At 42.9% G+C, this 14,171-nt stretch overlaps 2 protein-coding genes across 5 annotated transcripts; both read right to left on the bottom strand.

Moving 5' to 3' along the window:
* Window positions 1-232: 232 nt before the first annotated feature.
* On the bottom strand, window positions 233-10,572 carry LOC142994543 (oxysterol-binding protein 1-like). 4 transcript variants are annotated; one of them, XM_076145250.1, is made up of 17 exons: window positions 10,387-10,572; window positions 9,323-9,493; window positions 8,723-8,931; window positions 8,473-8,632; window positions 8,207-8,318; window positions 7,910-8,108; window positions 7,639-7,741; window positions 7,448-7,508; window positions 6,910-7,077; window positions 6,567-6,812; window positions 6,129-6,249; window positions 5,718-5,821; window positions 5,478-5,573; window positions 4,895-5,079; window positions 4,550-4,779; window positions 4,218-4,247; window positions 233-3,396 (listed from the first exon to the last, which is right to left on the bottom strand). In XM_076145250.1, the coding sequence occupies exons 2-17, from the start codon at window positions 9,454-9,456 to the stop codon at window positions 3,254-3,256; spliced, it is 2,301 nt and encodes a 766-aa protein (XP_076001365.1). In that variant the 5' UTR covers window positions 9,457-9,493; window positions 10,387-10,572; the 3' UTR covers window positions 233-3,253. The 4 variants fall into 4 exon arrangements, with proteins under 4 accessions (XP_076001365.1, XP_076001363.1, XP_076001364.1 ...); XM_076145248.1 differs by having other exon boundaries at window positions 4,200-4,247; window positions 10,387-10,571; XM_076145249.1 differs by lacking the exon at window positions 10,387-10,572 and adding an exon at window positions 10,313-10,332 and having other exon boundaries at window positions 4,200-4,247.
* Window positions 10,573-11,085: 513 nt separating this feature from the next.
* sart1 (spliceosome associated factor 1, recruiter of U4/U6.U5 tri-snRNP) lies at window positions 11,086-14,143 on the bottom strand. Its single transcript, XM_076145247.1, has one exon. The coding sequence runs from the start codon at window positions 13,791-13,793 to the stop codon at window positions 11,451-11,453; it is 2,343 nt and encodes a 780-aa protein (XP_076001362.1). The 5' UTR covers window positions 13,794-14,143; the 3' UTR covers window positions 11,086-11,450.
* Between the last annotated feature and the right edge of the window lie 28 nt (window positions 14,144-14,171).

Below are 14,171 nucleotides of genomic sequence, written 5' to 3'. Positions count from 1 at the left end.
TAACCTTCATCTTTGGTCTCCTTATTATTATAATTAAAATCATATTTAGATTTGTGAATTTAAATAACCCAGTGAACACACACACAATTATCTAATGAAGTACGGATGGAGCAGGGAGACAGGGGACATTTGAGTTGTGTTAGTTTTAAACCAGAATGAAGAACACATGGCTTAAAACGTCAATTACTCAAGGTTTTTGAAAAGTTTGATAAGAAACTGCAGAGCAAACATCACAAAAATATCAATATTTGTGAAGATTCTTTTTTTTTTAGACCAAAATCACAAAAAAATAAGCAGAAATCTGTTGAGGGAACCCACAATGCAGTTAAACAGCAATGGTTAACACTGGATCCATATAGGGTTAATCTTCTAAAATAACCGGAACATGAGTCAGGAAATAGTTTAACTAACCTTGTCACAAACTTTGTAAGAGGCAAACATCAGAGGTGGAGTGAAGGAAGCCTTAAGTTACGTTGTTAGCAAAGAATTGATGACAACCAGACAAGAAATGATGACAACAAAGGAAAAACAAACATGAACAAGACGAAAAATGACAAACAGATGCAAACATGGAGCTGCGTACAGGAACTACAACTAACTCACACAACTAGATTAACAGAAACACAAGACAGGGCAGAGAGATTCTGTAGTTTAAAGTAGCACAGTGAGATGTTCATGTCCAAATACACTTTCTTCATATGTGCTTTAAATTATACACTCAAGTTATTTGTCATATCTTTAGGTGATTGAGAAACACGACAGCCAGCTCAGCATATCTCACAATATATTCAGGTCCGAGTAAACAAGAGAGAACTTTTCCAAAGTGCATCACTGCCGTTAGATTTCTTCACCATTTCATGTTTTTACACAGATAATTGTAACACGTTTATGAACATAAGTTGCTTTTAAGTACACTTGAATATAGAATGAGCTGGATTTGCGCAGATTCCTCACACTCGTATCACAAACGGCGTCTGTGTTTTTAGGGTCCTTGCTGTTTCAATTTGTACCAGATGCAAACACAAATTCACACTGGCTCTTATTTCTCTCTGTTGACAACCTGTACTTGCAGCATGATGTAGGAAAGGAAAACTCTAAATCTGGATGAAAGATCCGGTGACTGGATTTGAAGGAAACCAGCAAGGTAAAGCTTTTGTCAGTGTAAGTGAGGCAGTGGCTCAGTGGGTAGAGCTTCCGCTTGGGAACCGGAGGGTTGCCGGTTTGAGCCCCTGCCGAGGTGCCCCTGAGCAAGGCACCGAACCCTCAATTGCTCCCCCCTCTGCGAAGGGTGGTAAATGTAATGTAAATCGCTTTGGATAAGAGCGTCAGTCAAATGATCGTAATGTAATGTAATGTCAGTTATGCCATTAAAGCAATTTAACATCCAGTTAACATCAGCACACATAGTTAGTGAGACGACGAGCCACAACACCAGGTTTGAGAGGGAAGCGCCGAGATTCGACGCCATCAAATAAACTATCAGACATTTTAATTGTAGTAATTATTCCTCTGGGGATTATTAACACACACTTTACAAAGTGTACAGAACTTCCAGAACATTTTAATATACTTCTACATTATTCATGAACATGACCATACGTGGTTGATGAAAGGTTCGGACTACAATCAACATCTTCATAACGGTTGTGTCTTTCTCCCAGCAGCCTCAGCACAGGCTTAAACTTAAACTTCACGCTGGTTCATATAGATCTCACTGAAACGTTCTGTGTAGTGCAGCAGAATACATTGTGTTCCATCCCCTTCTGTAGTATTCTACTTTAACAAACCGGACGTGTTCTGCAAATATCTGCTCAACTGCTTCAATCGAGAAAACTGGTTGGTGGAAAAAAACCCCAAAACTAATCTGAAGAGGCCTGGAGTATTTTTTTCACTTTCAGAACTATTAGTACAGAAACCAGAAGCTTTATTAGATAACAAACCTCTAATGTTATGTAAAGGAGTATGAAGCAACATTAGACTCAGCTGAATTCGAGTAGATCAGGTTCATATGAAAGGAGCGACAACAGAGCCCATTTTTCTAACAAACTACTCACAATTTCACATCTCTTTGCCATTTCACAACCACTTTGCCCAATAAGCTAACGGATCAAAACAAATGTAAGACATGACGTACAGATAAGCACTTGCTCCAGTGTTTGTTTTACTACAGGGGAAGAAAAAAGGCAAAATGTGCTGCGTCTGAGTGTTTATGAGTTCAAATGTATTCTAATCCATTCTTATGATCAACATAGGTGAGTGAAATCAGTTTGTACGTCTCTTCTCCATATCCACAAATAACGGGAGGAAGACGGTTCACATTTAAATGGACCGTTGCCTCCTCACTGGACCGCCTGGCTTCTCTTCATAGAAACATTATCAGTGTGGATCCGTTTACTGACTGATCAGAACGTATGTGTCGTCTTTACAACTTCCTGTATAATTGCATCTGTATATCTCTTTGAAATATGTCTGCTTCCACACCTGCAGCTTCTATTTCACACCTGGCAGCTCTGAGCCACGGAGAGGGAATTTCTAAGTGAATTGCCTCTCTTGAGGTTTCTTCCGTTGTTTCCAATCACGTGTTAAGGTTGTTTTTCTTGGTGGAAGTTTTCCACATCTCGTCTGGGTCTAGAACTGTTGTCATGTGGCGCTGTGAAGCCCTTTGAGAGACTGTGTGTGATACTGCGCTTACAAATACACAAAGAGAAACACTGGAGCCTCAGCAAACCAAGTGTGAACCGTTGTGAACATTGGATGTGAATAAACATGCGCTTCTGTCCGAAGTTAAGGGATTGTCATAAATTGAAACTAATTTACTGAAAAAACACACAGAAAAGAAAACCGTACAGGTTGTATCAATCTCTCTAGGTGTAAACCTTGTATATGCACAAGCTGAATCATGAATCTCGCACGAGAAGAATGCGTAATGGCTCTGCAGGAAAAAGCTGTTCCAAAAACTACTAAAGGGTTAAAACACAGAACCCGGGGATGGAGAAGAGGAGGAGAAGAAGAGAGTGAGAGGCAGCGAGAAGGAATCCTGAACGACATGACTGCACTGTGTCCAGATCCTGAGAGGGCGCCTGAGCGAATCAATCTGGCCAGACAGGGAAGACTTGAGCGGAATAGATGAAGATGAAGATGTTGCCAGGCTTGCTTCCTCAGTGCTGCTGAGCTGAGGCAGGCGTGTCTTACCGTCCTCTCCTTTGCTCCGGTTCGGGCACCTTGAGAGGGTGATGTGCCCATTCAGCTGGGATCAAAAGATGTCGGGGCACATGTCCCACTTGCCGTCGTCCTTCGCTCCCCAATAACCTCCCTTGTAGACGTGCAGGGTCTCGCCGGACACGGGATCGTGGATCTTCTCGAACCACAGGGCTTGGTGGTTGTCTTGATGGGGGCCTGAAAACAAAGGAAAGAAGGCTTTAGAGACAAAACGCTGATCTAAAACAGTAGTCGGGTTGTTTGACCACTTCTACAGCCGGGCTACAACTGCGGCTAAGAGACTCACTGCAGACTACACAACACACTACACACTGCACGATAAGAGTGCATGTTACTTGCTTTTGACCGGAGCTCCATATGGACCTTCCATGCCTTCCACTAGGGGGCAAGTTGGAAAAAGATGGAGGATGGAAGATGAAAAGTGAAGTTTTTTTTAACTCTACTACGCTAGATGACTGTGTTTAAAAGTTCATCTAAACTGCAACCATGTCTATATAATGAGGGAGATACTTGCTTGGATAAGGGGGGCGCTGTTCATAAGAGGCTGGAAGGAAGAATGATTAAGAGAATGAATTCAAATGAAAGGGAATGCTCTGTTAATGAGTGGCACAAAGACAACAGTGATAAAGTATAAGGAGCTACTTGCATGCGACAGGTGTGTGAGGGGGAGAATCATCTGTGGCTGTTGGACACAGCACAGAAACATAAACAAATCCAGAAATGAAGAAAAACAAAAACAACACAAGAAACCAACTTAAAATCCTCACACAGATTAAAGAGCGATATTTACTTTAAAGTGCCGTATGTAGCGTAGAACAATAACTGGGTTGGGCTGTATGACTTTTTGCCATGAAGCTAAACGACTTCAGTAATGTTGTTTACGCTCCATTCTGATCATTTCTTCCTTCAAGCTGTTACACGTGCTACATGCAGCACATTTAAAAAGGCCGCATTTCATTTTAAGTGGATGTGATACTTGCTTTCGTCGGAAACCTCACTTGCTTCTGCGGCAACCTCCGCTCCGTCAGCTAGATGGGACAAACGGATGAGCGGAGGAAAAAGGGCGAATGAACAGGCAGTTTGGAATACGGTGAGGAAGACATTTAGCACGTTTCTGTAAGAAGAGGCTAAGATGCTGCAGCGGACAGTGAGGGGAGAGAGGGAGGGGAAGCATTGATCCACTCCTCTGTGACATCTTAGGGGTGAGACGGAGACGAGCAGACAAGCGACATTAGGACAGAGGAAGGGGAATAAGCTGCATGGAAGAAACACACTGCAGGACACAAACATAGACGCGGCCCTAAACAAAGGTTCCTCTCACACGTCGTACCTTCCTCCTCTGGGCTTGGGGCCTTGGCTGCCTCCCTTTCTCTTTCCCGGCGGGTGCTGCGCTGCTTTTCTTCCAGCCTCTGTTTCTCTGCGTTGGCCTCATCCCAGCGGCCATCCTCCATTAAGCGCTGGTCGGGGCGCCCCCTGCTGTCTGTCGGTGCGACCCCCTCCTCAGGTTCATTCAGCGTCAGAGCCAGGGAGGAGAAGAAGTACATGTTTTCTGCTCCCTCTCTGTATGGAGGTCAGAGAGACCACAACAAATATCCTGAATATGCTCACAAGCTGCTTCATTATATAATGTCATGTCAAAATTTTACCACCAGTGCTGTATCAAACACACACTCACGGTAAAGGGGTCTTCCTCCAGATTTCTTTGGCTTTGAGGGTCTGGTGGACGGTCCTCTGGTTGCCTTCGCTGCTGTTCTCGCCTTTACTGCTCTGCATCACCCTGGAGAACTCCATCTTCTCATCCCATGTTCCCGACAGCACATAATGGGCTTTCCCCTCTTTGTCCGTAACCACTCCTGTTACCTGAGAGACAAACACAGCTCTTAGTCAAAGAGTAGTAAGTATGACACAGACGACGCAGAACTGAGCAGAGAGCCCGAGGTGAAACCATTGAGTCATTTCTTCTAAGTTACCTATAAATATACCACTATGTAATAATAGCAATACTAGACTTAATTTGTATAGAAAACTCATGAAACTCATTAACTGTCTGTGTAATCAGTATTATTCTGAATGTTAAACTTATCAAGCACAGAGAAAACAAGGATCATCATTTATTTGACATTTTCTTTGTGGTTCTTAATTTGTCTTTACATAAATACTTTATAACTCCTCACCTTGTAAATCAGCTGTAAAGTACTGTATCGCCATAACTCTTGCACTATATAGTGTAACTCTTACATTTCAGTATAAAAACCCACCTTTCTTGCTACATCTCGGGAGAAGTAACTGTAGGGTGCAAACTTAAGGTGACAGCGATCTCCTGTCTTGTGGTTCACCACATCGATTTCCCCAGACTGACACAGGAGAGGAGAGAGACGAGATGTTTGGCGTAAGAAAATCAAATCAATGTAAAGCACATCTGTAAGTTCGTAATCAATTTCTTCATCCATAATCATTTAGGCCTTATCAAAACCTCGACTATCAGTGTGTTCTGTTACCTGGTCAATCCATAATTTCCCCACTATAATATTGTGGACTGTTGTGGTCACTTTCTTCCAGGTGTAATGATTCTTGCTCTTCTCAAATAAGCACTGGATAGCGCCTGCAGACAGACAGACAGGGATCTGGCTTCAGAGTGCACAGTGGGATTTTATCTGGTAACCACGGAGACCTATTCTAAAGCTCTGGTACGGTCTGAAAAGTGACTGGAGATGTGATGGAACACTACGAAATAAAGTCAGACAAACATGTGTATCATGTGTCCTCAGTATGATTCTGCTACAAAGCAGGAAATCTTTTCAGACACACGCAAACATTTCACCCCTCACCCCTGTCAAAATTGGTCCTTTCATACGGGTGTGTTCTTAAGGAAGCGTTCTATTAGGTGAGACACACACACACACACTCACCCAAAGGCATGATGGAGAGATATTTTCCTCTAAACTTGCTGGCCAGGGTAATTTCCTGTCTGAGAGTCCAGCCCTTTTCAGAGTTGGCATGGTGAGCGGCGGCAGGCGGGTGATGACTCACCTGTGTGACGAGACAGAAACAGGTAGCAGAATAAAGACGCTACTTTTGTTTAGGGGCTAATTTTTTGATGTCTTATGTTCATCCTGCATATCAAAACGCCCTTGGAAAGTAAAACGTATCAACTTTCTATTTCATATTCTGTACCTGCATGTGACATTCAGACTCCCTCCTGCTGTGTGATGTGTGTGTCAGATTATGATTCTTGGTAGGTGGAAAAGCATTCATCCCCAAACACATTACATGACTAACCGCCCAGTTACAATCCTGATATTGTCATGCCAACTCTTTCAACACCTGTGTGAGTGATTGTGACCTACCTGTTCACAGAGGGAGCGGTAGCCGCACTCTTTTAAGCGATCCAGCTCAAATGTTTCTCCCAGCAGCGGATTGAAGGGTTTTCCTGTGCGGTGGACGGTGGTGGAGTAAGACGAGACTGTGAATGCAGCCACGTAGCACAGTTGCTCTAGAGAGCTCTGACACTTAGCAGCTTTATCCAGCAGCTCGTAGTACTCCAGGTCTTCAGACAAACGCTGTAGCATCGAGATGGGTTCGTTGAAATTCACCTGGTATGAAAAGAGCGACACAGATGAAAATACAAACAACAACCAACAGTTACTTAGATGGCCTCTGCCAATGCCGACAAATGCATCTGCTTCTTACCGGCATTGGTATTTTGGAGAGCTCCTTTCCAATACAGTTCCTCATGATGCTCCAAAGATTGAGGGAATAATTAGGCTTGTCAGGGATCCAGCTTCGTCTTTGTCTAACTGGCTCCATCTCAAGGGACTGTGGAGACTCTGAATTGGAAGCCAGAGACTGTTCGTCAAGCTGAAGGAAGAGAAGGAACATTAAAGTTACAACCGATAATCCAGATGACAATAAAAACATAAACACACATAAACTGGTCATCACGACACAGTGCATGTTCTTCACAACCACAGCTGATAGCAAGTAAATCTAAGTTATCAGGAATGTTAAAAAACAGGGCTATATTTTGAATGATGTTCCACTAAGAAAGGCCCAATATTCACTTTCCATTAATAATACATTTAAACGTTTAAATGATGCTTGCAGATTTAGCTCAGACATTACAGATGGTGCCTTTACTGTGACATGCTGATTGAAGATGAGAAGATAGCACAACACAAATAAGCACTTTCTCACAAAACAATCCCACTTAGTTGTTCATTTCATTTACCGACTGATCATCCATTCCAAGTTCACTGCTGCTGATCCCACTAATATTGCTGCCAGATCTCCTGATGGACAAACAAAAAAACATAAAATTCAAAAGAAATCAAATGGAAGAAAGGGAAAGCAAAAAGCTGGTTTGTGGTGGAAAACAAAGTTGTGATTGAGTTGTGAGTTTGAGTGAATTGAGTTGTTGACCTGTGGAACTTGGGATCAGCAGGAACAGTAATGAACTCTGCTGGCTCCTGCATAGCATCAAAGAACTCATTCTCATCATCTTCGTCACTTGCGTCCCCTTTTCCTGAGCCACAATGAGAAAGAATGAAATTTGTCTAAAACCAAACATTTGCTTTGGTTAGGGTTGAACTGAATCATGGGTTTAAAGGCAGGGGTGGGTGGCAGAGGTGTGTTCTTCAGGCAACATCAGGGGTCCAAGCACGGAGGTTCAAACGAGGCAGTGAGTCTTTACCTTTGTTATGTATGGCAGGGTTGCTGTATGACGAAGGGAGAACTGTGGCTCCTCTGAAAGCTCTTTCCAAGTGGTTGTGCTGTTTGGCCAGCTGCTGCAGAGTCTCCTCCAGTCTCATCCTCTGGTCTCTTTCTGCCTGCAAGGCTTTCTGCCAGCGCTTACTGTGGCCCTGGGCCAGAGTGAAGAATTCCCTACACTCCTTGGGGGAGCATAAACACAACACAAGACCAATGTATCAGCAAGAAACGGGACAACAGATTTCAGCTTTCCTTAACAATGGACTTGTAGGTTTCTTACATTGATCATGGCGTTGGAGGTGATTCGGAACAGTGTGGCCCTCTCTGCAACTTGTTTGATCTTTTCCCCCATGTCTCCTCCTGAGCGAATCCCCTCAAGTTCTGACAAAGACCTGGGGATGAAATGAATCACAATAACGAACAGAAAACAAAGTGTCTATATGTATATTCTTGCCAATAAAGATACATACTTCATCACTGTAAAATATACTTGTTTCTTTATTAAGACAAACTAATAAAGTTGCTCAATCTGAAAAAAACAAACACCTTTGGAGGGCAGAGCCGTGCTTGACAATCAGATCATTGCACGTGCCGAGATCCTCCACCTTGCTGCCTATTGTGCGTAGTGTGGACTGGATTTCTGAACCACGGGCGCCTCCTCCTGGTTCAGAGGTGGGGGGCAATGGACAGTCATCACCCGAGTCATCTGATGGAGGGAAATGGTGATAGAGTTAACTACTTGCAGAAACAAGGAACTCTTTCCTGCAGCGTCCAGCGGATGTTTCCTCCCACTCACCTGATTCAGGCTGCATGTGCACAGCCTTGGCCTTGGCCAACTCCAGAGCAGTGATCCACCGCTGTCGCTCCACCTCTGAGCTGGCTTTAAGGTGGTATGTCTGAGCCCCACCATTGGAAATAACAAAATTGCACGAGTCCTCTACAGCAATGTTGGCTGTGGCCAAGTTGATGGTGCCTCGGCATGTGTGTCCCATCTCAGCCTTGGTTCTTAACAGGAACAAAATGAAGGAAAAAGGTTTTAGAAACAGAAGAGAACAGGAGTATTATCCTGACTCTGCCCATCTATTGTTGAAAGCGTACATGCAGAGTTAAAAACACTGTAAGCACACGTCATATTCTATACATGTACTGTATATTCCTATGATGTTTGGAGCAAATGGAACATGGTAGCATACTGTCACAGTAAATGCTGAATAATTTCAATTTCTTTACTTAAATGACAAATTGTATTACTAAAAGGGGAAACAAAACAATTCACACCTCTAGCTCAGGCATCTATGTCATAAACTCTAGCGAAGACACGGCAAACTCTAATAAAATAAATGACAAAAGTGATGATGAAATGTAAAATGTGAGGATAAAGCATTATGTACCTTACCTATAGTAAGACAGGAGTCCATTGCTCAGAACAAACCAACGACACTGGTAACCTTTTATGTAGTTGGTCCATTTGAAGAGCCAACCCTTGTATGTGTCCCCTGGGGTCGGTGTGGGGGGCTTAGGCTCGGACATCGCAACAGCCTGTGTTTTCACTCAGTCAGGTCAGAGCCTGTGATGATGAAAATCTAAAATTAATTTCCTGCAAATATTGTTTTGAGGACATTCTAATGTGCAACTTTCTCAAGCGCGCAAAAACCATTTAGCCATCAAACTGACATGACGGAGTAATTTGTTTACTAATGCTTAAGGAAATAAGAACATTAGACTCTCTTGAAACTTTCAAGTAACCAAGCAGAGTTGTGAATTACACTCAAAAGGAAAAAAAATTTGCATTATGGCTCAGTTCAGATTGATGCTGAGAAGAAAAGTACTTCATCCACGATATTTATCGTTATTCTGCCCTTCTGGGTTAATAAATGATGATCAAATAGCAAGTAATGCACCAAATATTTGAAGCTTGTTTGCTGCCTTTAGTTAATAAAATGTACTTAACTAACTGTTATTAAGAAAAAAACATACGACAACTTAAACAATAATGTCAATAGTGAATTTAAAGTAAAGCAAGTAAACAAAATACAACGTGAAGACATCACCTTGGTCTTTAAAACAATTTATAGAAGGCAAGAGGAAGCAGAAAAGATCATCTATTTAGCTAAAGCCCAAACGATGGGGGAAACTAAAGTAGCAATTTAAATCACCATGCTAATAAATACTACTTGTCAATTGTTAGTCTGCCTGCCAGGCAGGCGTCAGTACAAACACAGTTTGAACACGACGACGAGCTTTAATCGGCCTCCTCCTAACACCAAAACTACTATTACTGTCGGCTATTAAGCTTGTAGCATCACAACCGGAAGCTGTCAAACGAAGTGGCGCTAGCCGTCGAAAGTAACGATAAGAAAAACAAAATGAAAAATATACCAACTACATTTTCATGCCTGCCTCTCCTTAAGTCCAATTTTTGACGTTTAGTTCCTGATAACATTAATTTGTAATACTTGCCGAAGCTGTTCATTTTCACCATCAATGACGACCAGTTTCTGCCATGACAAGCGTTGCTAGCTCGCTAAGTTTAGCTTCCGTGTACTTAAGGGAGTGCAACAGAGAAAGTGTCCGTCCTGACCCGCTCACCATCTAATAAAAGGTACCGCTTGTTCTGGAGAAACCTTATATTACAGACAGGAGATTAAAACTAACATTGCTTTAAAACAGGTCACAATTCCTGCAGCAAATTATTGTGGAATGCAGGATTGTGATCAAACGAGTGTGGTATCTTTGAACATTTTACACACCCTTACAGAAAGCCACAGGGATTTAGAACCATGCATTGATTGATTGTATGACTTCTATTCCCCATTATACTACTTTAATTATGTTTGGTGCAGAATTGCATTCTTAGAGAGCTTAGTGGACATTAGTGTGTTTGATGTTGCGTTGTTCCACTTGGTTTATGGACAAGACATGTCTAATTAAGGTCCATTGACCTTGCATAAAAAGGAGCACATTTATTTTCCTCCCTCCCTTGTTAAATTCTGTTGTAATTCTAAAGTTTGGGGCAAATTTGTGAAATCAATTCAGAATATTTAACATTCTTTTTTCTATTTAACTGCATTCACTAGCCAAATTGTTAGAACTTATCCTTAAAGTGTGGTTGTTTAACATTTGTCATACCTCATACTACATGTGTGGTCATATAAAACATAATTGCAAATGTTTAATGTGGTTTTCACAATATTTGATTACAGTGATTTAAGGCAGTATTTCCCATAAGATTTTAACGTTTTTTAAAGCCATAGTTTATGTCTTACATTACCAAATTTACTTCCATCATACAATTTGAATAATGTCATTTTAAAAGTCTGTTTACACTGTTACAATGCAATTTTCTTAACACAACATAAAACCAAAAACATCTTATCTGTCTTAATTTTTATTGGACACTGCTTTACAACAACAACCAAACTTGTTTCAAAAGCGCAAGAAATCATAGCAATTACATTTTGTGTGTATGACTATGTGTGTGTACGTAAATGTAGAATATGAGAAGAATTCTTCTTAATAACAACTTATTTAGTGATGCTGTTTGCATTCATGCTTTTCCCACTCCCACTTAGGACAATGTATGGTGTTTTCTGAGATTTCTGCTTCTCTTGAAGCAAAGCCACCGTTCCTAGCGGGGTGTCACTGCTGCTCATCTTCTTCAGCAGGGCTTCCTCCTCCAGCTTTTTCATCCTTCTCTCCGTCTTCATCTTTCCAGACCCTTTTCCGTGGAATCTATGAGACAGTTGCCTGAAGGCTTCCTTTGGAGTGAGCCTTCTCCCTGACTCGTCCACATACTCAATCTTGACGTCAGGCTTGTAGGCATCCTTCTCCTTGAAATCCTGGGTGAAGCCTCTGTATTCTTCTCGCCGACTGTACTTGTCATCAAAACCCATCTTGTCCTCAATGCAATAGTCACCGTTGGCCGTCACGACTACTTTTGGTGCTTTGACTCTGGCTACCTTCTGCATTTGAGTGTCCAACAGACCTTTATTTTTGCACAGCAGCAAAGCAGCAGCAAGACCAGAGTTGACAATGGGCTCCTCATCTAAAATGGTGGTCGAGGCCGTGGAGAAATCAGGTTGTTTCTGCTCTTCGTCCAAGTTAACTGTGCTCCACCCAATATTCTCATCCATATCCGAGTCTGAATCCCCTGCATCATCTTTCTCCGCCTCCTGTTCAAAGTCCATAATATCTTCTTGGTCCTCTCTGTTGCCTGATTGGCCATAAGTTGGAATATCACCCAGGGTTCTGCAAAATTCTGAGGTGGCATTAAAAACAATGTTACTCTTCTTTTCTGGATCGTTGTCAAGGTCGCCTTCAGCAAGCACTTTGATCTGCTCTGCCACCTTCTCCCCAGAGTCTTTAAGAAGCTGCCTTTGTTTCAGCTTCCTCTGCTTCTCCAGTTGTTTCTGCAATTCTTGCTCTGCCTCATCCTCCTCGATTACAGCAGGCTCAGGAGGTGTAAAGTCATCTTCATCACTTATGTCCATTTCTGCCATCCTGATGTCATCGGACATTTGGGGGACACGTGTCAATGTGTTCTCTTCCTCCTTCAATTCCTTTACTTCCTTTCCTTCCCCCTCTACCACCTCCTCCTCCTTCAGCTTGCGACCACGGCCACGTGCCCTGGAGCCAAAATCTGAGCTGCGAGTGTCGTCCAGCAGTTCATCTGCCAGTGTGTTTTTATCCTTCTTTCTGATCTTCTTCACACGTCGCTTTGTTTTCTTAAAGCCCACCATTTCCTGTGTTGAGTAGTATTCTGAAGCAATAGAGAGAGCAGGCATTTCCAAAGACTGAGCCTGATTTCGGAGAGTCTCTCTCATGGCTTCAAGCTCCCGCTCTCGCTCCCCGTCTGCAAAGCCCCCAGTACTCAAGCGGAAACTTTTTTTAATCTCGCCATCAATCTCCTCATCGTATTTTGACAGCACGATGCGAGGCTTTAGCATGACCATATCATCCACACTCTCCTCTTCCTCGTAGGGCTTGTACTCAGGCTTTTTCTTTTTTAACTCCACATTCTTATCTGCTTTTTCTTTGTCCACTAAGCCCACATTTACGAGCACATCTTCCTCCTCTTCCAGTACACCTTTGTCTTGTAATGTCAGGATGACAGTCTGGCCTTCATTGAAGGATTCCACCTTGTGTTGTACCTTCAGTCCTTTTAGATCTTGAGATGTGTAAGCCTCCTTCTTGCTTTGCCCAAACTCCTCCTCAACCAGACTGCTGACACCAAACTCCTGGTCCATCTCTTCTAGAAGCTTTTCTCGTTTTTCTGCCAATTCTTTTTCTTTGGCCATATTTCTGCTCTTCTCGACCCAAGCAGCAGTGTCATCAATCCAATCCTCCTCTGCTAGGGTTTTCACTTTTCCAAGTTTCTTGTTCTGGATGCGCTTTTCTTTCAAGGCTGCAAGTTTCTCTCTCATGTCTTTCTGTTGCTGGATGAGAACAGGGTTGATGGTCTCTGCCACAACGGGCTCCTCCTTGGTCCCGAGCTCCTTTTTGGTCTCATTCATATCCAAAGGCTTCAGACCCAGTCTGGCTCGGAGCTTGTTTGTCTCCTCAATGCTGAGCGACGCGTCTCCGCTTGCGGACTGGGGCTCAACAACGGCATTATTCTCCTCAAACGCATGATCAACTTTCTCTTTCTTCACACGGGGCTCGGCGTTGCTCTTGTCGGCTTTGCTGCGACTCTCTCGCCCGCTTCTTTCCCGGGACCTGGAGCGTTTACGTTTGTCTTTCTCGCGAGTTCCATCCCGCTCCGCACCGTCCCTCTCACGGTCCTTGTGGCGATGTTTCTTATGTTCGCGACGGCGATCCTCGGTGTCCTTGTCGCGGCTCTTTTCCTTGTGCTTCTTAGATGAGCCCATTTCTTGCTTCGACGATTATCGCAGTATTAAACAAGCGTCTGTAACAGGTAATATATTTAGCCTTGCAAAACCTCTGGAATCCAGTCAAATGGAGAAAAAACGTCAAGCCTTCGATCGCTAACTGGCTCGCGTTAGCTTGAAGGCTACTTGACGACGCAGCTTACCGAGTGTGGCGAAAAACAGAAGGGTTTAGCTTGAGCACACGGCTGTATAGACGGCAAAGTTCATATGATCATATGATCATTAGTTTTCTTTGGTTTCCAGAGCATCGGTCCATGTATAGTTGAAAAACAAAATACAATCCATACAACGAACAGTAAACGAGGCCAAACCACTGCTTCCTGTCTGGCCAAACACTTCCTGTTGTCGAAGAAGACT

The sequence above is a fragment of the Genypterus blacodes genome, unplaced genomic scaffold (genome assembly GCF_046128005.1).
Source record: "Genypterus blacodes isolate CSIRO-AG114 ecotype Tasmania unplaced genomic scaffold, CSIRO-AGI_Gbla_v1 ptg000030l_1, whole genome shotgun sequence".
Taxonomy (NCBI): Eukaryota; Metazoa; Chordata; class Actinopteri; order Ophidiiformes; family Ophidiidae; genus Genypterus; species Genypterus blacodes.
The sequence above is the reverse complement of the archived record's forward strand: the minus strand, read 5'-3'. Positions and strand labels throughout refer to the sequence as shown.

What these genes read in the sequence shown, in the direction of transcription:
- LOC142994543 (XM_076145248.1), bottom strand. Translation starts at nt 9,456, where the DNA reads ATGTCCGAGCCTAAGCCCCCCACACCGACCCCAGGGGACACATACAAG. An exon ending in GCACATGCAGCCTGAATCAG is followed by an intron (nt 8,633 to 8,722) that starts GTGAGTGGGAGG and finishes TCCCTCCATCAG; the next exon opens with ATGACTCGGGTGATGACTGT. An exon ending in GCTGATCCCAAGTTCCACAG is followed by an intron (nt 7,509 to 7,638) that starts GTCAACAACTCA and finishes TTTGTCCATCAG; the next exon opens with GAGATCTGGCAGCAATATTA.
- sart1 (XM_076145247.1), bottom strand. Translation starts at nt 13,793, where the DNA reads ATGGGCTCATCTAAGAAGCACAAGGAAAAGAGCCGCGACAAGGACACC.